The sequence below is a fragment of the Micromys minutus genome (genome assembly GCF_963924665.1).
Source record: "Micromys minutus genome assembly, chromosome: 1".
NCBI classification, from domain to species: domain Eukaryota; kingdom Metazoa; phylum Chordata; class Mammalia; order Rodentia; family Muridae; genus Micromys; species Micromys minutus.
This window is the reverse complement of record NC_137969.1, coordinates 64,288,792-64,316,200: the sequence shown is the minus strand read 5'-3', so window position 1 is coordinate 64,316,200 and position 27,409 is coordinate 64,288,792. Positions and strand designations below refer to the sequence as shown.

General features: G+C 44.0%; 1 protein-coding gene across 1 annotated transcript in view; it reads right to left on the bottom strand.

Annotated features, from left to right (window-relative positions):
• SMYD3 (SET and MYND domain containing 3) overlaps positions 1-27,409 on the bottom strand; it is a 522,821-nt gene that overhangs the window by 129,581 nt on the left and 365,831 nt on the right. Inside the window, exons 6-7 of the mRNA XM_080922774.1 lie at positions 4,747-4,814; positions 3,713-3,815 (exon numbers count right to left, since the gene is read on the bottom strand). Of these exons, the coding sequence (XP_080778900.1) occupies positions 3,713-3,815; positions 4,747-4,814 (171 nt within the window). The remainder of the gene's footprint in view (positions 1-3,712; positions 3,816-4,746; positions 4,815-27,409) is intronic.

The following is a 27,409-nucleotide window of genomic DNA, read 5'->3' as shown; positions in this document are numbered from 1 at the left end:
AACAGAGGAGCCTAGTGAGCAACATAACCAAAGCACTGTCAAACGTGAAATGTTGTCTTGTCACCAGCTTAACTAAAGCTCACTTCTGACAATAAATAGAAATTAGTTTTCTTAGCCATGGCCTAAAATTGTGTTCTGTACTCCCTACATTCTGTGTGCCTTTGGCCCATTGGGTCAATTTTTTTAGTTTGAGACATAGTTTCACTGGCCACAGCCACACAGCATTAACTGGGCAAGGCCCAGAGACACATGTCTTCTTAGTGACCCACAGAATGATGTGCTATTCCACCCAATGCCCTGCAGAGGGTTGCTGGTGAGCTCTGCTGGCTCGACCAGTGGAATCAAGTCATGAGTCCCCAGGCGTGAAGCAAAGTGCTGGGAGATGGGGAAAGATGCAAGACCCAGCTGCCTGGCCCTGTGAGGTAACTGAGAAACCGAAGTCACCAAGAGCCTGGATAAATGCTAAATGCATATTAGTAACCCCTAAGAGGGACACAGTTCAGAGGGAAGCCCTTCCCTCAGCCTGGGAAATCAAAACAGCTTCATACACATGAGGGTGTCTCAAAGGGCCTTGGAGGGCACATAATGTAGAGACTACTAGAAATATGGCAGACGGAAGGACAAACAGATGGCCATGCATAGGAAACTCCATTCACCAAGAGGTACACAATGGGACCACAGGTGGCTTCTGACCAGGGCATGCCGCAAAATGCTAGGAGATGAGGTCCCTTTGCATTGAGGACAGTCCTTGGTAAGCACTTCAGTCTTCAGACCCAGCTGGAACAGTGCCTCCAGGCAAGAAGAACCGTTTGCTTGTTGCCCCAAGACAGAAAGTAGGGAAAAGTGAAGCAAATACCCAAACCAGATGTTTGTTTATTTTTAAAACTACCTGTACTGGCTGGTTTTTGTGTCAGCTTGACACAAGCTTGAGTTATCACAGAGAAAGGAGCCTCAGTTGAGGAAATGCCTCCATGAGATCCAGCTGTGAGGCATTTTCTCAACTAGTGATCAAGGGAGGAGGGCCCAGCCCATTGTGGGTGGTGCCATCCCTGGGCTGGTAGTTCTATAATAAAGCAAGCTGAGCAAGCCAGGGGAAGCAAGCCAGTAAGTAACATCCCTCCATGGCCTCTACATCAGCTCCTACTCCCTGACCTGCTTGAGTTCCAGTCCTGAATTCCTCTGGTGATGAACAGCAATGTGGAAGTGTAAGCTGAATAAACCCTTTCCTCCCCAACTTGCTTCTTGGTCATGATGTTTGTGCAGGAATAGAAACCCTGACTGAGACACTACCTAAAACACAACCAGGAAGAATAATCGGTAGCTGAGCTTAGAAAACCCAAACCGCTTCTCAGATTTTGTTTGTTAACATTCTTCCAGTGCTGGGATTGGAACCCAGACACTGTGTGTTGCAGTAAATATTAAAAATAAATAAACTTATCTCTTTATCAGCCCTGAGGTCTCACTCCTCAGGCCCGACCCTGATTCAGAGCCGTGCACACCTCCCTCACTCGGCCTGAACCACCCGGTCCGAGCCGCCCACAGCCCAACTCAGTCCATGCAACTCCCTTCCCTTGTCAGTCTTCCTCTGCCTGCCTTCCACCTCCATCCCAGGTGTTCCTTTACCCCAAAACTCAACACAAACACAGCTCTACAGCCCGATAGCTTTTCATACAGGTTTATGTATTCAACTCTCAATCCACAAACCCTCTATACAAGATTGCATCAAATAGACAAAGATACAAACTGCCCTTCTATATAAGATATTAGACCTGTAAAATCCTTAAAGTTCATAGCTATTTAACGCCCATCAGTCCCAGCTTGGTTTAGCTGGTCCTTGGGAACCTCCATGTTTCGACAACCTCCCCTTGTCCTCTGACCTCTCCTCTCTCCCTCGCCCCGCCCAGTCACTGGCTTTCCTTTATTTTACTAATTAAAATGGGAAAGTTCAGATGAAGTCACCTCAGGAGTATGTGACTAGGCAGCCCTTCTTGGGGAAGTGGAATTAACATTAAAATACAAACAGCTTCAGGACAATCTACAACTGTGTATGTTAGGAGATACCCTAGCCCTTATTTGGTTAAAACATCATCACAATCAACAATCACTTTTGCCTTTAGATGACATATTCATCTTGTCAACTTGACTATATTAAGGTATGACTAGGAAACTATGAAAGCATACTTCTGCTATGAGATATCTATATCTATGAGGGAGTTTCCAGGGACAAACAGATCAGGAAACTTGTCATAAGCAAGTGTAATCAGTTGGTATATTTAAAATTTGAATGGACTATTGGGGATAGGCACACTGAGGGAGGTGGGACCTGGTTGAGGATATGGGTCACTGGAAAAATACACAGCTCTGGTCCCTCATTACAACTCCACTCTGTCTACTATGATGTGAACTATCTCAGTTGTCTTCATGGCCGTGAGACAAACAGCCTTTGTTACGTGATCCTGAAGCTGCAACGAACTGTCTCTTTACAGGCTCTTTACAGGCTCAGAAACATGGAGCTGACTTGCTATGGACCAAACCTTCCAAAACATGGACTTCAATAAATCATTCTTCTTTCAAAACTGCTGATGTCAAGTCACGGCAGTTCAAAGGTCACAAGCATACTAACAATGCTAAACATAGATGTTCCCTTTCTAGTCCACCGTTAAGTCACATGGCCTAAGAGAAATAACTTGAAATTCCTCATATCCGAATCAGCAGATATCCCAGTGTATACTGACTGGTCCTGACAACTGGGAATTCAGCAAAAGATCCTGTGTAAGATGCAATATACTCAGTTGAAAATAAGCTTGAAGCCAGTCTTGTCAAGGCCAAATCCCTGTCTCTATAAAATATGGTATCTAAGTTTAGGTTTTATTGGAGGAGTCCTGTATAAGTGCCATAAAAGCTTATGGCCCTCCAGTTTCCTTGCTGTAAATATCCACTTTAGCAAATTGGAAGGCCAGAGGAAATAGACTTCTGGAAAACATGACTATAAGCAAAACTCAGCACCAGGAGTAACCGCACACAGTCCACGCTGACTCTGTGTGGCCCAGACTATGTGTAGCTGCCTGTGAGATCTCAAGCTTCAGTAAAAGGTCTTCACCTAAAAGCTGCCTCGGTAAAGGTCCTTCACCCACAAAGCTGGCCTGGTCATCTACACAACCCACACTTGCAAATCTTATTTGACCCTCTATCTATGCTGAAACTATCACCCGGAAATGCTGGTGGGTTTACAAAAGCTCAGTGGCCAAGGCCGGAGAGAGTAAACCACATCTGCTTTCTAAAATTCAGAATTTAAAACATCTTCAAAATGTGCTTCTTGGCTTTCTGGGCACACCCTTGGGAATGGTACAGACAAGCTGGGTTGCCTCTCTGCCCCTGAAAGAATAGCCTTGTGCTGGGATGTGACACGCAGCTGAACTGTTGCTGCCAATGAGGAGCTTTAATGACACCCATCCATGTGTATAAGACAGATACCCTCAGTCACAAAAGGACATCTTTCAAATACATGTCCTAGGACTATCCTCATGAAGAAACCCAGTGACCAAGGCCAGAAAATATGCATAGATCCATCTACAATGTGTGTGTGACCGTGTGTGGCTTCTTGCTGTCAGGGCAGCAAGGCGTTAGTTGTAGCTGGTGGTGGGAGGGGCCAAGCTTCGAAAGGTGCTGCCAAGCAGGGAGGGCAGGCAGTGGGAGGCATGGGTCTCCTTACCTCCTCTCCTGCCTCAATTTCTCGCACTGCACGCAGTAAGAGGTGGGGCCCGTTAAACACAATCGAGCAGTTGGGGTCACAGCTGTGATTCAGTAAAGACATACTAAAGGAAAGAAAAAAAAAAAAGAAAGAGGGACCATCAATGCTCAGAGTTAAACAGCAACATCAAATGAACACAAGAGTCGAAAGACACCTGGGAGGGGCGGGGTCTCTGGGGGGAGGTGTTGATGGAGAAGAAACGAAGATTGAGTTCTTGGAGCATTTATAGGCATGTCCCTATCCTGCTTTTTCATTATAAAGGCTAATTAAGAAGTTTGATAAGTCCTTTTGGGGGATGGGTCACATTAGATTCCACCCGATACAGTGACCCAAACAAAGTGGGTGCAGACAAAGCAATTCACAGAGATCACATCTGGGATAAAGGGTAGGGATACAGTCACTTCCTTTTCCTGGAGCTTTCATGGGGCAGTTGGTAAGGAAGCAATGACTTTATACTGTCTGTCGCCATGAACTGACAACTGTTAGGATTGTGGCCTGGGCTTTGAGCTGCTGCTTTCTGAAACCTGTGCTACAAATAAACAGGACCTGCAAGCAACCACACAGGGACAACAGAGGAGGCGCGATGACTGAGAATAAAACACTATGTTTGAACCCTAGGAGCATAAGGACAGAATGAAAAGTCAGCTCGGGGACAGAGGCTGCCATAGAGATAAGTAAGACTCTTGAGCCTCTTCTAGAGGTGACTGGGATGGGTGCTACCACCGAAGTCAAACTTAGCCTATTGGTACCAAGCCCCTAGTCTGGATGGATAATTGCATGCTAAAGAGATGGAGGCCAAACAGAGATCAGGGGAGACTTTGTAAAGATAAGGAATTCCAGCACCTGAACAGAACCCGAAGTCAGGCAGCATAGTGGATGTGTGTTATATGACTTGCCATTCTATAGCCTCATGTCATTTAGTACTTTCTAATGACCCCCCACCTAGAGGCTGGAGAGCTGGGTGGGAGTCAGTTGGTTTGGGACGTCTGTCATACCTGGGGTACAGGCCAACGCCGACCTCCTGCATCTCCGCATTGCAGATGGTGAACGAGTTGCAGATCACCTGTGGGAACAGGAAGGGATCTGTCAGACTTGAGAAATTTCACAGGCAAGAGCACAAAGGCCTAGGCTGTTAGGGGCTACCTGGAAGGGTCTCCCCAAGCATGGGAGATTTGTGATTTTAAAATAACTTCTCTAAGGTGCACTCCCCAGCCCTGAGAAAACACAGGGCTTCAAGGAGCACACAAAGTACTGACTGTAGTTTAACCTCTGCACAACCCACATTCTACAACTCCATGAAAAGTTCGAAATTCGAACTACAAGTAAGCTACTCATTAAAAAACCAAGGATCCTGTGACATCGATGTTTTTCAGACTGCCTGCCTGGTCCAAAGGCCCCTTTATCTGAGGAACACAGCAACGTGTTTGTTTTTATTCCTGCCCAGTGAAGGGCACCCTGAGGGAGTTTGTGATCCCAGCTGCCCGAAGACCACAGGGAGAACAGGAAGCCATTGCTGGAGCCACAGCTCTTACCGGACACACAGAGCCCCTCTCTGGCCTGTGGCATGTTCCTGTGCCCTTGGGGCAGATAAGGAAATAAAGAAAACATAATCACTATACACAAGGAACTTTAGAACCTTGTTTGTGCAGTAGGTGACATACTGTGTCAGAGGTTATGAAGAATACAAAAGAGCGCTGGACTCGCTAGACCCTTGCACAAGACAGTACCCAGACAGATATCAGGAAGAGAGGGGGAAAGAACACCAAGGTCCCTGCTCTCACAGGACTTAAGTTCTACACCACGACAGACATTTTTTAAAAGAAGAAATCCCAAAACAGACAGCTTATCCCTTGTGGAGAAGTGTGAAGGAGACCTGGGAAAAAAGCTACATCTGCAAAGTCAAGGTGACTGGCTGACCACTTGGAACCTTGGGAAGTTGGAATGCTGCAGGTCCAGAGCCTATGTACCATTTCTTTGGGGCTATGTCTGAGGCAGTCCTGGCCTACCTTGGTGTCAGACCTAACACAGTATCGTAGAAAAGCCCTATTCTCCACTTCCAAGCCCAGATTAAAAATGAACAAATGTGAGTTGGAGAGGTGGCTCAGTGGCTAAGAACACTGATTGCTCTTCCAGAGGTCCTGAGTTCAAATCCCAGCAACCACATGGTGGCTCACAATCATCTGTAATGGGATCTGATGCCCTCTTCTGGTGTGTCTGAAGACAGCTACAGTGTACTTATATGTAATAAATATATCTAGAAAGGAAGGAAGAAAGGAAGAAAGAAATGAACAAATGGAGTTTAGGGAGCAGGTAGGGCCAGAGATATAAATTTAGGAAGAAATTTTAAAAGCTCATAGAGAGGAAAGGAGACTCAACCATGTTTGAGACAGACCATGACTACAAACAAATACCAACTTGTTAGAGAGTTTCTACCCAGAAAAGGCAGAGATGGCAAAGTTCTCTGTCAGATTTACAGAAGGGAAGAGGTACGCAGTCCTCCCTACTCCAAACAGCTGTTCCATGAAAGCTAAGCAAAGCGGCATTATCTGGCTTTTCCCCCTTTCAAAGTCTGATAAAACCACAGTTTCAAATCTGAAAGTAAACTGGTGCACAGACACATTTTAAACAAATTCTGGTTAAATTGCTTTCCAGGCATCTGGTTTGTGTTAAGCTGCAAGAGCGTAGGCCCATACACACCATGGAGGATAAAAGTACAAGGCTAAAGACCCTGTGGTTGTTCCTTGAAATTTTAAACATTCTTAAATGGCTGTGAATTTGAGGGATATGATTACAGGTTCTACATTTTAAATGTATTTTGCAGTACGTTCAGAACAACAAGGAAAGCAAATCTACCGACAAAAAAGTCAGGCCAAGCAAATCTAATTTGCTAACATTCGAATGAAGTAATTTTTTTCTGAATTTTGATGCAAACTAAAGTTTTTTTTTTTTTCCTGAAGTATTTTTGTTCTGATAGATTCTGTAAGGATAAAAATCTAACAAAGAAACATCAGCTTGGTGTCTTTGTCTGGGACACATTTTCTTCCCTCTAGACTCAGGTGACAATTCTCATGCCATTAGCAGTATTTGCCACACTGGACCACTGCCCACTGGTACTTTGTACTAAGTTGCTCAGATTCTTTAAAACAAGTGTCCTTGTTTTTCTAGATGGTGTTTTGCCATGGGAGACTCCATTTTACAAGCAGCCATTGAATCCATCTTGAGGATGGAGAGTAGCTCTGGATATGGGCAGATACATGAATTTCATTACCAACATGACATGCACTCATAAATGACTTATTCCTGAGAGGACAAAGAGTATTACCCTATAGATATATTGAGGTAAATTGGGAGTATAGGAGTACATTAGAGATACTAAAATCACCCCACAAGTTGGGCAGGGTGGCACACCCCTTCAATCCCAGCACTTAGCAGGCAGAGGCAGGTAGAACTCCATGAAATGGAGGCTAGCCTGGTCTACAAAACAAGTTCCAAGACACTCAGGGCTATTATACAATGAAACCCTATTTCAAAACAAACAAAGCATTCCACGAAAACCAGGCCCAAGAACTTACCAGACACACCAGAGCAAGGAAAGGGTACAACTCCCTCACTTAAACCACATCAAGAGTGGGACACCTGGCACCAGGATAGTGACAGCCCCAACCATCTATAACCTGGCCATCCAGTGTGTCTACAACCTCCATTAAGGAACTGGCAGGCAAAGAGCTTCTGACTGTCTCAGAGGCCTTAGTTTACGTCCGTTCCTATTGTTGTCATGGCCTACTCAAATTACCATCTACCTGGTCACCATCTGGAACTGATGTCCATCCATCTACTTGGACCGAAATCATCCTCCCCTCATTTTACACTGAAGCTCAACTCTGATGTAGCAACTCTACAGCCAGCAGCCAGCAGCCAGCAGCCAGCAGTCAGCAGCCTCAGATTCTTCTGGACCAGGGTTTTATGTGTTACTTCACCTCCACTAAGTCCACTTTACAATTCCATCAGATTATCAGCTTTGCCTTCTCAGACCTCTTACATCATTCTATAACCTACCTACATATTTATTTATATACATAGATATCATATATGCATTTGCTATGTGTTATGTAATGTGTGATATGAAAGTTAATATTAGCCACTGAGGGTATCAAGGAAAGCAAATTATTTGACAAGCTTAGGTCAGTGATACTGCTGTGACTTGTGAACTTGTTATCTAATAAATTCTGACCTTGTCTGTTTCCACCAGAGAGACCACATGATACCCATTACTTGGCTGTATGTAGAAGCAGGCAGGAGGGAGCGGTAGGGAGTGGTAGTGCTCAGCTTCTTGTATTCTCATGTCTAGCACCACTCGTGGTGCATGGAGGCCACACTAGACATATCCAGACAGATGAACTGCATCAGGTGTGGTCCTCAGCATTCCCAGGGTCACTATCTAGAGCAGGGTCAGGGAAAGGGCCAGAAACAAACCATAGGCACTCTGTGGATTGGGGGTTGGAGAGGAGGCAGCTGGTCCAGGGACAAAGTAGAAGTTAATCTTCCATCCTCTCAATCTGTGTGTCCCTGCTGACAGCTCTGCTTCATCTCCAGGCCCCTCACCTTTTCTTCCACTTTCTTTGCTTCTAGCCGCAGGGATAGAGACACAATCTTACTCATTGGATGCGAATAAGGACTTGTCTGGTGCTCCACTTAACTGCAAGGGAAAAGACCTGTGGCAGAGTGCTCACCTACTGTGTGTGAGTTACTGACTTCCATCCCCTATACTAGAAGGAATGGGTAATGTTCTGGGCACAAAGTAAGCATCTGCTGACTGTGAGGATGAGCGGGCTTCTTTCCTCTCTGCAAGCTTCTCTCCAACTCCTTCTACTCTCTTCCTTCCTGCCTCTGTCTCCTATTTTTCATCATGGATCTGTCACCCTCGAGGCTGCAGCACACTACAATAGAAGAAGGGTGTTTGTAAACATTGCTTAACAAATTCCAGCCAAGTTCCTCCTCGGTGTTATTTTGAGAGCCCTGTGCTAGTTTTCTTGTGAATAAAAAAATGAAGTTGCTGGTCAATTCTCACTTTTATTAAAAATGCTGAGTCTAGAGGCAGTGAGAGAGGCCAGAGGTTAAAGTGCCATTTTATAAGCCTCAGGGCATGAGTTTGATCTCCAAACCCAAGGTAGAAGAGGAGAGCAATTTTCAAAGTTATATAGTGCGGAAAGAGAGAAGCACCTCCCAGAAGTTGTCCTCTGACCTCTGACCTCTGACCCTCTACAGGATGCACACGTGTCAGTATCCACCACATATAACATGCACACAAAATGATGATAAAGTTGGTGAGGATGAAGATGACGACAACGAAGACAAAATGCTGAGTCCATTCAGCATCACGTTAATTATAAAGGGCATGACCAGAAATATTTATCCACAGGTCACAACAGTCACCACAGCTAGATGGCAGGTCCCAGGATCCCTTGAAAGAACAAGTAGACGATACACGTGTCCATGAACACTCAGTCCAAAATTTGAAAAGTAATTCCTCTTTCTATTAAGGGGTGAAAGAATGAAACTAATATCCCACAGTGAATTTTACACAGTTTAAAAGCATTAGCTGTGCAGACACCATTTTCTTAAGAAATCTTACCTGAGGAAAACATTACTGAGTGGGTATTCCATGCAAGAGGCACATCTAGATTAGTTCAGGAAAAAATGAGAGACACTGGGCTGAAGAGTTCTTTTTTAAAAAAATCAACTATGGGTATGACTTTAAAAATATTTTCTGTGACATGAAATACAATGTATAATTCATTATTATTATTGTGAAGTTATGCTTACGTTTTATATATTTTTTTCTTCAAAACAACTGAAAGTCTGTTTCATGGCATCCTTTGTTAGATGTCAAAAGCCCAGTGAGCAGGCACAAGTTTGTGGCTGGATTATATTTTTTAAATCCCACATCTTATAAGAACCATCAAAGTGACATTTGAAAATAAACTACAACCAAGTTTCTGTGTCATCTGGTCCGTGCTCTAGGTTTATAACCTCACGTTCATGCTCTGAGATGAGAGATTCCACCTGTGGGACAGACACAAACATCAGTCGAGCCAGGACACAACCTGGACACCACAAAGACATTTACTTATTTATTTAAGATATTATGTGTCAAAATTCTACATCGTTCCTCAAACTTTTAGAACCATATATTTTCTACCACGACAGCACATGATGTGAAGAATTTGCAACAGGAGGCAGAGCCACAGCTGTGCCACTACCTTGGAAGATCATAGCTGGACCAGAGCAGAGTAACCCAACACCAGGACCCAAGGACCAGTCACTTCCCAGTGTGCATCCTCTAATTACTAATGGCTACAAAGCCTACTTCAAGTAATAGTTCCTCTCTTCAAATAACATAATGAAATTTCAAACGTTTAATAGGCGGAAACTCGGTCTCACGGCATAAAAATGAAGTGGTTGCTTGAAGACCATCTGCATTGCTTTATAGAGGCTCTAGTTAATGCCCGAATACAAGGTTTGGCGCACAGGATTTGAGCACACAGACTGCTAATTAGTGGCACTAAAGGTGAACTTCCAAAAGAGCTTACCGCAGTTAGGTCTGTTAAGTTCTCCGAGTAAAGAACGGCTCTAGGAAGGACTGGCAGATGTTTTCAGACAAACTAACCGCTCCACCCTCAGCCCACGCCTATAACCACTATTTCTCTCATGTTAAAAGCACAGTTAGTTGGGGCATATTCTTCTCCAGCTGTGTATGACACCTTATTAGATACAGATCTAGATTATTTTTAAAAGAGTAATCTTTTGTTATCCCCATGTGTGTGTAGTCTCCAGTGGGAATGACAACACTGTTTAACTGGGCTGCCTAGAAAGGTCCACTACTGGCAGGGAGGAAGTGGGAGGTATGGTAACATTACTCAAAGAAGGCTCACAAAACCCGGGATTAACACTTTTCTAGACTGTTTCTAAGAGAAGGATATTTAAGGCAACCTTTACAATACCGATGTTGTAATAACAACTAAAATGGCCATTGCCCCTTCACTAGGAAGGCTCATGAAGTGTTATGGGCATGTCTAGTTAGCTTGATTTAACCATTCTATAATGAATATTTGTATCAAAAGGATCACATTGTACACCACAGCACATGCAAGTATTGCTTGCCAATTAAACATTTACAAGTTTCAACACAGAAAGTGAGGATGCTGGGAGACAGTGACATTAAAAATGACAGTTTTATAAATTTGTCTCAGGACGTTTTCATGACATCTTTTCTTTGGTTGAAATTTTTCCAAAACATTTGAAGACATTAAAATACATGTTAGAAGTATAATAATTCTAATTTAAAAGACTTTTTACACATATAGTATATGTATATGTGTATGTGTATGTGTATGTGTATGTGTATGTGTATATGTATACATACGAGTATTCCATGCATGCTTATGTCTGTTGTCAGGATTTGGTTCTCTCCCTACACCATATGGATCTCAGGAATTGAACTAAGATGGTCAGGCTTGGCTGCAAGCACCCTTTACTTACTGAGCCCTATCTCTGACCCACATAATTCTATTGCTAACCAAAGCTTCTAGTGTGTACATGGGAAAGTGCTTGTATTTAGTCACTGAAATTTATGTTATCTTAGTTTATGAAAAGAACATGAAAATTATAAAATATAACCTAGCTGTTTTCCTTTTCCATTTATGTGTTTCATTATAAAGCCCAGGCTAACCCCAAATATGTGGCCTTCTTTTCTCTACCTTCTGAGTTGTGGGATTATAGGTATCTGCCCCATGCCCTAACCTAGCTAGTTTCTTAAGAAAAACATTGTAAGGATATTAAACATCAAGTTCATTGAGAGCAAGATGCTTCCTACCTAAGCTCTAATACAACAAAAATCTGTTAGCCATGTGCAGATTTTTAATTAAAACTACTTGTATATCATTTATTGAAGAGGAAAAAAACTTATATATTAGGAATTTTGTTAAATACCTTTGAAATTACCTTTATAACACAAGCCAAATAGGATATAAAATAATCTTAAAATAATTTCATTATCTCGAATATACGGTGATATGCTTGGACAGGTACACACGCCACTGATTCACCAACAGAAATGTGTCTGTCACACTTCAAGCTCTGACTATAGCCAAGCATGAGATGCACAGAGGACACGTAGGCAATGCTTGGCCAAGGCCAAAGTCAACATCAAGGCCAACACTGCAAATGAGGAGGCAGCAGCCGTAAGACTCTGCATCCCTCCCAAGGTCACAGTCAGTCCAAGCCCATGAAGCCTCACTGGGTGCCACACTGGCTTTGTGATAGCCACCCACCTCCTCATTCCCTAAGAAAATTCCTCATCATGTTACACAACTGAGTTGATAATGGAAAGAAAAATTGGAGCCCTGTCCCCGATATCCTGCGTGGTTCTTTCTTAGATGCTATTGCCTGGCATCTTATCTCATTAAAGCCATCTGATGGGAGAGCTCTCACTAGAAATGCCCACAAAAAAAAAAAAAAAAAAAAAAAAAAACACATAAAAGCCGTACGCTCTGAGTGCCATTCTATCATGTAATCTTCCTCCCATATCCCCAGGCCCACAGTTGCTATGACACTCTTAAATAATTTATTGTGGTTTCTATAGCTGTATCATGGAGTCTTGTGTTACAAGTTTCATTGAGATGTGTCCATATCCAAAAGTCTATCACCTTAAACTCAGCTTTCTCCCACAGAGCCCACTTAAAGTTCTTTTGTGTAGCTTCAGTTTCCCAAAAGAAATAAATGTCCTCTTCCATGGTAATCTAGTGTCATGTTTTCTTTTCATGTATAATGGGTGTAGAAATACAGCCCCAGTAGGGTCTGAGTTCTTCACTGTAATCGGTCTTAGTTCTGGTTCTGAGTTCCTAAATGAAGTGTGCTGGGTGGTTTATATCACCCGGATGAGGCTGGATTGAATACAGCGGAGTGTGGCTCAAACCATCTGTGTTTCCCCATCAAGCTAATGGAGAAAACTACAGGAAAAAAATGTTCCATGAAGAAGCCAAGACTGAGCACTAACCAACTGCCAAATGCAAGTCCCAAATGTAAGATTAATCCTGATGCTTGCTGAGGTTGCTCTCAGAACGCAGAAAGGACGGTGAAAACCGTCCCCAGAGAACCTCTGACAGCAAGGGTTTGTACTGGGCACATCTAACATGTTAAGTTGTGGTGCCCAGAAGCATACAGTTCACACCACAGGTTGTGAAGTGTGCATGAGTCTGGTATGAGCAAATTTTTATAGAAAGGTGTTCCGTGATCTTTCAAGCTGTGTTGGCAAATGGGAGACACCTCAACAGGCCAGTCCTTCTGTGGTTGGACACTGTCCAGATACTTCATTTATAAGAACCTGGGAGGAAAGGTTGTTCATTAGACCAGAAGGGAATTTCTCAACTGTGTGGTGTGGGGGCTGCAAGTAAACCAGGCTCTGAGGCCAGTCACCTGTGGTCTCGAAAACCCTATTCTATTATTTTTTCAGAATAAGGAAGAAAAACAAATCCCAGCTGCATCCTTGCCTGCCATGCCCCTTTCTCTACAAGTTGCTTATAACGGTCCTTCCCTGGCTTCACAGAAGGCCAAGACTGTTGGCTAAGGAGTGAGAAAGAATCAACTAAAGCATGGGTTTAAAAGACATACAAACCAAAGCCATGGAAAGACACACCCCAGGCCACGGGTGCTGAGTGTGCAAACAGTCCTAGCCTCATCCTTCTAACCTCACTGCTTACGAGGACTGCTTCCTCACACTGACCCTGCATTTTCTTCTCTTCCTGTCTTCCCCTCTCACCAGGGCTGCAGCCTTACCCATCTTCACTACCGAACCACCACTGATCTTTTGGGTGCTGATTAAGTCTCTTCTTGGGAGAGGGCCTTGGATCTGCCCAGCTGGAAAAGGACGACGATCTCTCAGCGTATGAAATAGTACCGGGTCACATATCTATCCCAGTATTTGGCACACCAAGCTGAGATCTCAAAAAAAAAAAAAAAAAAAGCTTTGTAAGTGACGTATGCTGAGCACATTTAGTCTCAGTGACTATTGCCTCTCAAAGCTTTTATACAGCTGCCCAAGTGTGGTGGCTTATGCTTATGAACTCAGTTTCCTGGAAGGCTGAAAAAGGAATATGGTGATTTTGGAGACGGTTTAAGACTACAAAACAAGCTCGAGGCCCATCTTGGTGATCAGCAAAACCTGATACAAAAAAATTAAAAATAGCAGAAAGGAATCAGGGTTCTGCTCAATGGTAGCAAGAACACTTGCTTAGAATGTCTGAGGCCCCGGGTTCAAGCCTCTGTGGACAGAACAAGTTGTTACTGCTTTCTCTTCCCACTCCCTTCATTTTATCTCTCCATCCTCCTAGACTAAATACACTCTCAGCAACCTACACAGTCAAGAGTCTCAGCTGCTGTATAAGAAAAAAAATCCCATGCCAACTGCACTGTGCCTAATAGACTAGATCCAAATCATCAGAGTGGCTGGGGAAGGTTGGAGAAAACTCACTGGAGAGTCATAAGCAATGGGAAATGCCATAAACACACAGACAGATGACTCTGTCCTTCTAACCTTCAAGGTCATAACATCCCAAATCACCAGAAATAACAATGAAAAGTAGAAAGAACAGGACTCCAGGTTCTGCCTCGGCAAGTAAGTAAAATTCCCCATCTTCACCTTGGTTAAAAAAGATACACAAGTCTCTGAACTGTGTCCTGTTCCCCATGTCACTGAAAGTTGAAAGGTCAAGTATGGTGTTGATGACCGTTTTTCACAGGAAGGGCTGAGCATGTGAAATAGTGATCTAAAAAGAAAAGCAGGGACAGCCTTGGGGATGCCAAGTCCCTACTTGTCCTAGGCATGCTCCTCTGGGACTCGCTCACCCCAAGTCCATGCCATTGACCCACTAGAGCAAAAGGGTCCCCTAAAACTGAAGCACTGTTTGAGAGTAGAACACCTGTCATGTCTGCCACTAACACCCTGAAGTGGGTCACATTCAGATTTTTCCTGGCCACAAGGAGGTGCCAGCCAGGATTTCCACAGATGCAAGGCAAAGAACTCAACACTTCCCTAAGGTGGTTCACGTGCCACCATGCACCAGCTGAGAAAGCTGTCGGATTCCTAGGTGAGGACCAGGCAAGAGAAGGTTTAGGGCCTGGGACCATTTGTGACAGGGACTTGCTTATTTATTTATTAAAGGCCAATGATGTGCCCAGAGCAGTTATAGACGCTAAGGAGGAGGGAAAATTACCCTCTTCACCATTTTGCTTTATTTTATTCTCCAAGTGGGCTCGATAAATTTAAAAAGCAGGTTACATGTCTCTCTGATTTTGACATGTTTTAGCCTTCCTCAGCCAAAGATGATTTTCTATTGGCCATATTTCCTGTCATAATACAAACAGCAATGATGTAAGACAGTCTAATCTGTCAGATCAGTTTAGAAACACGAGAGTCCATGGCTCTTCAATGACCCTGGGAGGTACTCGACCTCAGTTCTCTCTGACTGTCACCCACATGCAGGGTTGCTGGGCAGTGTGAATATCACCTGGGAGGCATGGAGAGGAGGCAGGAAGAGATGGGGTTGGAAGGATGGATGGGCTCATGTGGGAATGGCCACAGACACCAACACTAAGTCAGCCACCATTCCTAAATCAGTGCCATAGAGAAAAAGATGCTCTCTCCTGGAGAGGGTGAGGAAGATTAACCAGCCACCACGAAAAGAACAAAGAGAAGGGACAGAGAGAACATGAGGCCCCACAGTTTGTTTCATGAGCATCGTGTCTGTGGCTATTCCACATGGACCCATCCGTCCTCCCAGCCCACTCTCCTCCCGACACCCCTCCAACAAACTACTGCTTTCTCTTGTTTCACAGATGGATGCCTGCCACTGCCCACCACTTTACATTTAAAATTGGGGAGGTGGGGGGGTGAGGCTTTTCACGTGGACAAATGTGCTAGATTGTCCAAGTGCCTGCATTTATAAACTGATTCATTTTGAATAGGAAAGGCCCGGAAATTAAAGGCCAGCACTGAGCAAGAAGCTACAGACCAGAGGTATTGAGAGAATGAATTGAGAAGGTAGAAGGAGGCCTTGGAATGAGTCTGACGCCCAGGAAGCAAAGCAGCTAGTACAATAGACCATCAATTAGGAGATACCCTTAGCCAGAAAGGCACAATACACTAGGTTTGCCGAGAAAAGTCATTAACAACTGAACTCTTTCAGGCCAGCAGTTGTCAGGTTCCAATGCACAAAGGAGGCATCGCTATAAGGACGTCTTGGCTTCTAGAGGAAACTAAGCTGAAATATAGACACATGTGTCTGTCCCTATAGCCACTTGAGGTCAAGTCTCTGTCCCCTGGAGTCCCACCCATTAAAGGGTTGGCCAGTTCTGGCCCCTCTCCTTGGACATGTAGCACCATGCAGGGGTATTCAGCTCTGTGTATGTTGAAAAAAAGAAATTTAAATAAAAACTAGAGCCTGACCATCATAGAACAGACTAACCCAAGTCACTCAAAACCCAAACTTGTATAAAATTACAGTGCTTGTGCCAAGCCAACAGAACTTGCCAAAATGTGGCCGCACTCCGGGGTAACTTAATGCTCAGGGGCTCCCGGCATCTGCCTTCCATACTGAGTTAAGCAGTGCCATTTCCCTTGGAACTGAATGTAAGCAAGTTATTTTAAAACCCAAGTCCACACTGCTTTTCTACCCATTGCATAGCTGAATAATCAAGCGAAGGCATTTGTGGGGTTGGGGTAGAGTGGGCAGAGATGCAGGATGAACAGTCACTCATCATTAGCCTGACAAATGGGAGAGCCAGGTGAATAAACCTCTCTGGAACTAGATGGAGAGTGCTGGCCATCAAGGTCACACAAAATGTAAGGGAAGCGAAGAAGGAAACAGAGACATTTACTGAAACCTGGGGGGGGGGGGGGGTTTCTCCTCCTCAGAACACTTGCCTAGCACGTGTGAGGTCCCAGACTTAACACCAGAATGCAAAAGCAACAGAAAGAGGTATTTACAAAACCTTTTTAGAAATAGAGGCACACTGCGGTAGATAGGGTCACATCGTTTCTACTTCATCCTGGTGATCCAGGGGAAGTTAAAACACCTGGCAGTTCTCGGCACCCAGGGACCTGCTGTACTGGCCGGTTGTTTAGAGCCAAGTGCCTTATACAACCAATGCCCGGTTCCAGTTCTGCAGGCATTGAAATAATAGTTGAAAAGTATTTACAGTTCCTAGCTACTGAGACTGAATGTGCAGCCTAACCTTTGCAATTCCCTACTCTCCCTTTGTTCTCTCCTATTTAGTTACTCTCAGTATTGCCTCCAATGAGAAGTCCAAGCTTCCCATGTAAACCAGCCACCCGACTGTTCCGTGTCACAGAGAAAAGAGCAAATCCTTCTGTGACTTGAGCTAAATTCACTTTGTTGTTTTTAACAAGAAAAACAAACAAACAAACAAAACATCTGGAAGGATCCTCTTTTCCTCCAGCTTTGCTTTGCATGCATGCTCTCCTGATTTTCCTCTCACATCTGGACCAAACAGAGCATGCTCACAGAAAGAATTAGGCTTGATAATTACAGCAAACATAGGGGAATTTAGAGATGTGAGGCTTCTAACCTTGCAGTCAAAGGCAACTCGGAAAAAGGTCCAGATGAGAATCAATACTGCTTCTAAGAAGAGGGTACCAATGGGAGGAAAAGACATTCGGGTTCTCAAAAATAAAACAAAAATAAGTAGAACTTTCGGATAACTTGTATTTTAATACGGCTGGGGAGTGGTGTCATTGGAAAACTCATTTGAAGGAAAAAAAAAAATAAGCCAAACATTATCAATAAAAGGCAGGTCTAAAAAGGGAGAATGTGAAGACCACCAGGATGAGAGCAAAGAAAGAGAAGCAGGAATGAAGGGAAGGCTCAAAGGGATTGAAAGGAATGTTATGAGGACCAGGAGCCATGAGAAGGCCTGTCAATGAACATCTGTGCTGTCGCAAAGAGAAAAGATGGACAGAACAGGAAACTATCTAATAATAGTGATGGACAGACAGAGCTGCCAGACGACAGGGCAGCTCACTGTCACCGTAACTACAGAAGACAGAAAAGCTGGCTGCCAGAAGCAAATGAAGGCAGAGCCTGCAGATGAGCAAACTAGAGCCTTGACTGAAGGCTGCCATTGTGACTACTGGTCTCATCGAACGAACCCCAGGAGACCGTGATGGAGGCCACCCATATCTCTTGTTAATGACCAGGGAACGGCATATCCCCCAACCCCAGCATCGCTCATATTCTGAGCAAAGGAAGCATTGGCACCAACTTGCACTGAGCAGGTTTTATGGAGCTTTTATCTAAGCAGAAGGCAAATGTACCGAGGTCAACAGTGAAGAATACTGAAGTGTGTCTAGCAAACTGTACTTACAAGGCACAGCAGAATTCAGAAATATCTCTAATAATTCCTATTGGAATTTGTTTTAATTCCCAAATTTGTTTTTGTGTGTATGGTGTGTACACCACAGGCATGGAGTAGTGTAGGTTGAAGAAGGTAGTATATGTGTGTAACAGTCAAATGCTTCTTACCCTACCCAAGTGGGTATTTACCAATATTAGCTAATTGTGATTGCTGCCTCCTTTCCTAAGCCAGCCCAGGACATATAGATGGCTCAAGGACACCATCCAAGAAAAGAATAAGGAGACTTTGAGAAAATAGCCACAGGGAAGAACAGGAAAAGGTAAGAGGAAGTCACTCAGATTCCCTCGCCTAACCGCCACCCCTCCCTGTCAGTCCCTCAAGCATCCCTCTCTGACCATCTCTATCACTCTTGCTTGTCTTCGTCTCTGGCTTGCAGTTTTAGGTTTCTCTAGCTCCACTCATCCCAACCTATCTTTAAATTGCCACCAGATAAATATTTCTTAAGAATGGATCGAATTTTTCAAAGAGAAGTATGAGCTCTGCCCAGCAATACAAACATAAAGACAAGATACTCGAGCATGATGGGAAAGTTCCCCCACAACCTGTTCCCAGCCCATCTTTCCACTGAACCCAACACTCATGGCTTCTCCGTTTTCAGGCATAACCCATCCTCATGTGGTATATCTTTGATCATACAGTACCCTCCTGTCTTTAGTTAGGGTTTTACAGCAGTGAACAGACACCATGACCAAGGCAACTCTTATAAAGGACAGCATTTGACTGGGGCTGGTTTACAGGTTCAGAGCTTTCAGTCCATTATCATCAAGGCAGGAGCATGGCAGCATCCAGGCAGGCACAGTGCAGGAGGAGCTGAGAGTTCTACATCTTCATTTGAAAGCTGCTAGCAAAATACTGACTTTCAGGCAGCTACAATGAGGGTCACCCACAGTGACACACCCATTCCTACAGGGTCACACCTACTCCAACAAAGCCATACCTATTCCAATAGGGCCACACCTTCTGATAGTGCCACTCCCTGGGCAGAGCATATACAAATCATCACACCTCCTGAAATCATGATTCTTGAAAAGATTTGTTTTCTGTCAATTAGCCTTTGCCTGCATGTATGTTTGGGCACCAAATGAATGCCTGTTCCTCATGGAAGTCAAAAGTGGGTATTAGATTCTCTGGAGTTAACAATGGCTGTGAGCTGCCCTGCCACATGGGTGCTGGGAACTGAATTCCGGTCTTCAATTAGAGGAGCCAGTGCTGTTACCCGTGGGATCATCTTTTCAGCCCCCAAATGTACCTTTTACAAAGTATCTATCGTATTGTTTTACTCATCCTTCATGATCAAGTTTAAATCCCATCTCTTTCAAGAAAGGTTTCTGCTAAGTGCCTCTGCATTCCTTCTTTACATTTTGTTCCCACACGCTTACTCCTGCACCTACTGAGTCTCTCCTCCGAAGTGAAGCTCATTGAAAAAACCAGTCTTCATCACTGAACATTAAGTGGCTTAGACTTGACTCTCAGGCCTTGTTAGTACTTTCTGCAATTTATCTGTGTAAATGTCTTCTCCTATTCATAAGCTCTAAGTACCTTGAGGTCATGACCCTTGCTTCCCTTGAAGAAATGCTTTCAAAGAAAAAAATAAGTATGTATTATAAGCATACTTGTGATTTTAAATATATAATTCATCATGATTTTTATATAAGGCCAAGGTTCAATTTACCTACCACCCACTGAAAGAGCAATGTCTCCTTGCCTCAAGTACTGACACAATCATGCAATATCCGTTGTTCTCCATCCAATCCCGATCCTTTTCCACATTCTAGAAGTAATCACTATTCTTAGTTTTGAGTTTATTAATATCCTCTATTTCTATAATCCTCTCATCCCATATGCACATGTCCATATATGAATATTTCATATTTAGCATGAAGAACTTTGGCTTCTTATAAGTTTTAAGTATTGCCAGATCTATTGTTTTACAACTTTTTAAATAAACAATGTTCCTCAGAGTGAATGATGGTACATTGTAGTGACAGTTCTGTTGCTGAGAGAACAGATGTCAAGTGTGTTCTAAAAACACACTTAAGGAAAACCATGTCTGGATCTAGAAAGCATTTAAGGCAAAGAATGTCCAAAGTAACATTTTTTGGTAAATGTAAACATAAAAACCAAAGCCCTGAAAAACACCCCAATCTTTCTTGTGGAGATGTATTAAAGCCCTCTCACACTGATGCTTCCGGCCCATCATCTACTACCTCCTCACTCTGGAAAGGAAATGATGAATAGATCTGAAGGAAAGCACGCCTCTTTGTGGCTACATCCCCCTTAGAACCCACTCATAGCCAGTTGCTTAGTAACCACCTGAAACATTCACAAAATCATGTAAGGCCCCGAGGTAGACAGACATGTTTATCTCAGCTGTGACAGATACGAAAACCCAATAGTAACCATGATGTACTAGCATCTGCTCTGATCTAAGCAGGCAGAGGATTATTTTTATGGAGATAATTCTGTGTGCTTGCTTTTAAGCCCCATCAACTACTAAGATGCAGAAGAATGATTTTCTTCCCTGAATCCCTGGGGTCATTCTCTCCAACCTTAACCCGAGTTTCTCTTCCCCTGCTGAGCCCCTCACCAGGTCTGGGTCTGTGGGGTCCTGAGGAGGATGTAGGGATAGTGTTGCCTTTTTGAGTTCCACCTTCTCATCTCAGACTCCGACCCCATCCTGTGATAGTGTGTGTTGCCTGAAGTGACTTGTCTTGTATTATGCCATCATTTGGTCAAACACTGCCCACCCACTGCAAGGCATGAAGGGACCCTACTTAGCCCCATGACATGTCACACACACAACCTTCAGAAAACCAGTTACCACCTCAGCATGCTGTTAACCTGGAGTTCTCATTTTACTGAAATAGGAACTAATCCTTAGCATAACACACTTGATAAAACTGCAAAGGGAGACAAATTACACCAAACCCAGTGACATGTGTCCGTGTGCAGCACCTGCCAAATCCCTCACAAAGAACTGGCACAAGAAACTATGGGATGGAATTAAAGCCAAAGGGAAACATGAGACCGTCAACTAGAGGTAGGGTTTTCTATAAACATTAAATATCATTCACAGAGGCCTGTCTCACTTGAACTACAACATTTCCCTGTGGGTATAGAAATTGCCTAATTAGCAAAAAAAAAGAGAAAAAAAAGGAGGTGGGCATTATTTTAACCCAGCAGTATAAACAATGCCTGCATGTTAGCATTACCCTTCCCTTCCCTTCTTTTTCAAGAACTGACTTCCTCCTTCCCAACAGTCTCCTGGACTCACCACTCCACCACCCACATCTTCTGTGCCCCTCTTGGTTAGTAGGCCTGAATGAAATTAGCCTCAGCTTCTCTCGGGGCATGCCTCCTTTACAGTTTGACCTACCGTGTCATTATAGGCACACATTTCTTACACCTGCTTTGATCAATGCACGTTCTCCACAACCGATCTATAGCTTCTATACTAATGGAGGCCCAAACCCTTCTTCAAACAAAGCCACCTGTCACAGTAGAGCTGTCTCTTCCATGCATGCCAATCAAGTACAACATTGCCCCGCCCCAACTTTTCTGTCTATTTTCCTGCTTTCCCAAGAATCCCCACCATCTGACTTCAACTGTCTGCTAAAAATCCTTGATTATCTAGAAAAGCTGTAACTTACAAGGTATCCTCTCTCAAGCCTCAGAAAGTGCTCAGAGAAACTTTTCCTTTGGATTGAATTTTACTTTATAATGCAGAATTGTACTGTTGTGCCAAAAAATAGAGGGACGCTTGCAAGACAACCCCAGCCAGATGTCAGAGCTAATGTTATGGGTCACAATAGTTGAGGCAGGATGGAGTTTTGGTGGGGAGTATTTTGGGTGGAACACTGGGAAAACAAATCTCACAGGCCCTCACTCAGCTTGGTGGTCACTTCTGTCAGGAGGCCGCTCTCCAGAATGGCTGACTTGTCTGCTTTACCTCCCACACCAACTCCCAGGAGGCAAAACCCACACTTGATTTGCTTTGTTCTTCTTGTATACAGCACAGCGGCTGATACCTCTCAGGTATTCAGTGGCTCCAAAGAATAAGGGCAGAGAAAGAAATAGATATGATAGGGTGGTGGATCTGGGATCACAGTCCAGATGCCTTTGGGAGTTACAGTGAACTCTCTCTAAGTAGAGGTTAGATAACAATCCATCAGGAAGGAACCACATCCTGAGTACGGCCATTGGACCTGTGCATGTTCTCAGCCTCTCATTCTGAGCTTCAGTGTTGTGATGGTTTGAATGAAAATGGCCCCTGTGGACTCATAGGGAGTGGCAGAATTCGGAGGTGTGTGTCCCTGAGGATGGCATTTGAGGTCTCAGATGCTCAAGCCAGGCCCAGTGTCACTGTCTCTTCCTGCTGCCTGCAGATCCAGATGTAGGACTCTGAGCTGCTTCTCCAGCACCATGTCTGCCTGCACACTGCCATGCTTCCCACCATAACGACAATGGACTAAACCTCTAAAACTGTCAGCCAGCCCCAATAAATGTTCTCATGTATAACTGTTGTTATGGTCATGGTGTCCCTTCACAGCAATAGAAAGCTTGATTAAGACAAGGGTGTTCTCAGGTTAAGTAAGTCAACACTGCAGAAGCAATGAGAGTAGTTACGCAGAGGTACCTGCAGAAGAGTGGGGGTCATGCTCTCAGGCTGCTGAGTGACTTTGGGGAAATAACTCACCCCATGTCAGTATCTATCTCTGTTGCTAAAATAAAAGCAGAAAGGAGGTAAAACCAACTAAAGCCACCAAAGCAAGTCTACGGAAGGGCTTGTTTGCTAGGCATGGTGCACTGTGTTCTCACAGGTCACACGGACTTCCAAGGCCCTCTGCCTTCACCAATACTGCCTTCTTTGTCTAATGGCTCCGTTCTATAAACAAAGAAGTATAAAATATACAGAAAAATAGGCAACACACACACACCAACAGTGTAAAACATCAATACTAGCCAAATCAGCGTATAATAGGAAACGGGTATTAACCTACAGAATGTAAGCAACTGACCGGGAGCACCCACCCTGCATTCATGCATTTAGACTGGCATCCTTGGCTCTGTTTGCTGCATGGCTCTGCTATCCTTGCCTCTGTTGTGAAAGCAGAGACTTAGCTAAAGTGACAGAATTATTTTCCTGCTTAAAAATGATGCAGATGTGTAGCTAACCAAATTTACAGAAGCATCATGTGGCCAAAGGAACTACTACATTTTCCCAGTTGTAGTTGCATTTTTCTGGGAGAAAGGAAGAATTACAAAGGCAATTTCCATTGGCAAGCCTGCCCCTCTTGGAACACACCCTATGTGCTTGGAGGAGGTTGGCCAAGTGGTATAATCTTAAGATGGTAACGGCCTCTGAGTCTCATCATCTCCAAGGTCAACTTGAATTGATGAAATTTTACCACGTGTCTCTGAGTACTACAGAGGGAGACAGAGTTAGTAATGGCTTAAGGTTTTGTGAGTCTCTGAAGAAAGAAAGGGAATCACAAAGTCCCTCTGTGGGTGCAGCTCATGGTTTGTGCCCCAGGAATATAACACACACACACACACACACACACACACACTGTACCTGCAAACAGAGATCCCCAGCTTCTCTCTGCAGACTCAAAGACTCTTCTCACAGACTCAAAGACATTTCGATTGCTTCCTCTCAGCAGGGCTGATCTGACAGAGTTAAACCTGCCACCTGGGAACATTTTCAGGCCAGGGCTTTCTTGAGTTTTCTACTTTCCTCCTGTCAGCCTGCTCAGAGAAGATCTCTGGGTCATAACATCAATTTTAGAAAAATGGATGTTTGGAGTGGGTACTCTATCTTGTCGGCCACATAAGATTCCAATTTCCTTCCCACCCTTTTGCCCCAAAATGTGAGTGTGCACAGGCAGCAATGGAAGACCCAGAGCTGTGGTTCAAGAATGGCCAAGGGAAAAAACAGCAAACAGATCATTATTAATGAGCTCGCGAGTCTGGACCCCGGACATGGGAACTGTCCTCTTTACTTGTTTAGATTAGTCAGGGAAAATGTAAACCATGCCTTGTAATACCTCTTCCTCTTGTACCGTGAAGAGTGTTAAGTTCCGTGGCTTGGTCCTGTGCTTTCTCATGCTGCTTTTAGGATCCAGAGAAGAGTAATAGGAACAGCAGTTCCTAAGCATGTTTTACTGTATTAATATGTAACATGTGGTTGCGGGTTCCTCGAAAGCTGAGATCTGTTTTGTTCACTGCCTTAACCTTGTGCTCAAAGCAAGGTCTAGACTATACTAAGTTGTTTCATAAAAATAAATACATAAACAAAAATATCAATGACCAAGTGAATGAGTCATGTATTTACGACATGGGGACTCTAGATGCTCTTCATGGTAACACTGTTAAGAAGCGGCAGAGACAGCTTTTTTTGTGGCTGAAACGAAGTACCCGGTACAAACTAATTAGGAAGAAAAGGCCCCTTTAGCTGACTACAGTTGGAAGTTTAAATGGAGGCTGGAGTCAGGGTCACATGAGAGTTGGTTCAAACATACCAGGAACTGGTGAGAGCTATGCGGGGTCACATTCAGGCTTCTACAACTCTTTCCAGTTAAGGCTTGGTGATTTTTCTTTTTTTGTCTTTTGTTTTGTTTTCTTGGTTTCCGTTTTGTTGTTGTTTGGAGAGATAGAGAGTAGAAACGGCGTTGGGTGGGTTGAGAGGTAGGAAGGACTTAGGGAAGGGAAAAGAATATAATCAAAACGTATGAAAACTAGATTGAAAACTAATTGACAAAATTAATTCATTAAAAAAGAACTTCCAAAAAATTCTTGAAGATTTTTCAGGGACAACCACTCAATGATCTATGGACAGGTCACTAGGCCACACCTCCTGCATATTGGGTCACACCCCACCCACCCAGAGGCCACACCCCTACCCATTAGGCCACACCTCCCATTCAGAAGGCACACCTTCAAGTGTTCTACCCACTCCCCACTTTGTTTTACTCACTCCCCTTGTGATGTTAAACAAGTGGTTTAGTGGACTTCAGGCTCCTTGTGTGTATTAACACTGTTCTTGAAGCCAGGCCGCTGTGAATGAAATGATTACGGTGTTCCGAGAAGAACCAAAGTTCAGTTATGCTGGGGTTGAGTCCGGAACTGTGAAATGTGGTCAGGTTCAGGCAGCCACTGAGTACCTACCTCCCCAAGTCTGGTGTCTCTGTCCAGTGCTGGTAATTTTTAAACCTCCACATTTTCCCTCAACTGGACAAGCCCATATGGTTTCCGTTACAAGTATCCCTGCCAAGCTCCTATCAACACAGCAGCCAGATGAACGAGGGGAGGAAGAGACAGGACCTGTGCATTGGTCCCATAGAATGGCAAAAGAAAACGAAGATGAAAAATGGCGAGTCAAGATCTGACCTCAGTAACTGCAAAACCGACTGTCTCTGTGTTTCCATGGATTTCTGGAAATATCTGGAGAGGAAATAAATCCACAAGCCCTGATAATGCCTCTCCCAGGCATGACAGGATATCTCAAATAGGTGACAAGAAGGGGTGACATTTTTTGATCTTGCCGCAAACTGAATTTACATGAACCATGAGTAAAGAAACTTTCACAGCTGCAATGAGAGTACAGGCCACCAGACTGCCACATGCCAGTCCTCGCTAGTGCCAGGATTGTGTTAGGAACAATAAAAATACTCAAAGCTTTGTTTCCAAAACAGAATGAGACTTTTGATCTCCAGAGTTAGCACATAAGGAACTTTATCCCGAAAGCACATAAAACAGAACAAAGAAAAACCTGGTATCTCTTCTTAGATTCTTCAGAGACACAAGGTCACCGGACAAACTGCTGCTCTCAGACAGGAGTGATGGGGGGTTGGGTACAGAGATCCCCAAGTTTTCAGAGACAGTACTGCGGTAGAAAAACCAATATGAAGGAGAACCTGTTGGCCTGGGGTGAGCGAGTGTCTGGGTCAGAAGACTTGGGGACTAGGTTATAAAAGCAGAGGGACATACTTCATGAGTTTCGCTCATAGGAGTCTAGTTCTAAGCACTATCTATGCACCAGTCCACAGTGGCTCCAGCAGACACCGACCCCCCTCACCTATACCAAATATATTCTGTACCAGGAACCAGTAGACAGTGAGACTTCCGGACTCTAGCATCTGCTAGCCAGTCCTGAGAAAGCATCCTTGGCCTAAAACCTGAAACTCTGCAGGTTTTAAAGTTAATATGCTGGAAGAGCGGCTAAAGCTAACTGCCACAGAAGAGTGCATGGCTTCTCTTGAATAACAGTACAGGAGTTACGCAGTTCACACTAATGACAATACGGTGCTCTCCCAGGCCTCAGGACACAAGATTCCCAGGCCCCATGCTGGACCTCACCTGTTGGAGTCAGCTAAGGCTCGGGGCCCTGGGCCTTTGTCTAACTCCATTTTCAGTACTGTTTTTGTGCTAAAGCCACCCACCTTCCTGTTGTAAATCAGTCAACAGAAACTTAGAACCTATTCTATTCCCTTAGTTAATTATCACGCAGCTCTTGCAAAGGGGAAGGGAATCCCAGCTAACGAGGAGGAGAAAAGACACCAGGAATATGTGTTCCCTGGCTAAAGATAAATGGTATCTATTAAATGTGCACACAGACCCCCAAATAAATACCCAGCACATGCCTCTGTGCTCTTTTGAAACTCAGAGTACATTAGGAGGGCAAGGCGTCTACTCTTTGTCATACAACTGCCTTCACTCTGTCAGAATGCTATTAGCATTAACGGGAGGTTTTATTGTCTCTCAGAGCATGTGTAAAAACCAAGTGTCTCTAAAAAGTATTAGTTGGTTGACATTTATCACAAGGGCTATTAAAACAACAAATAAAAATGTCAGTGTTTCATTTGAATACCTTGTGGCACCCAAACTGTCTCTGTACAATTCCAGTTTACACAAGCTATTCAGAGGATCACACTGGAGTCTAATGTGATTGCATTATCCTTCCTGAGAACACCTGAGCATAGGGTGTTATTCAAAACTGTCCCTGAGGCTGGCAAGCGCTGTTTTTACATCTCTGAAATCCCAGTGCCTACTCTTGGGCCCAGCACATAATAGGCACTCGGTGCATGTTTGCTCGGGTTGTTTTTTTGTCTTTTAATGGCAGGTTTCATCTAACAAAGTGCTGTTCTGTGGTAGGCCCATTACTTATCT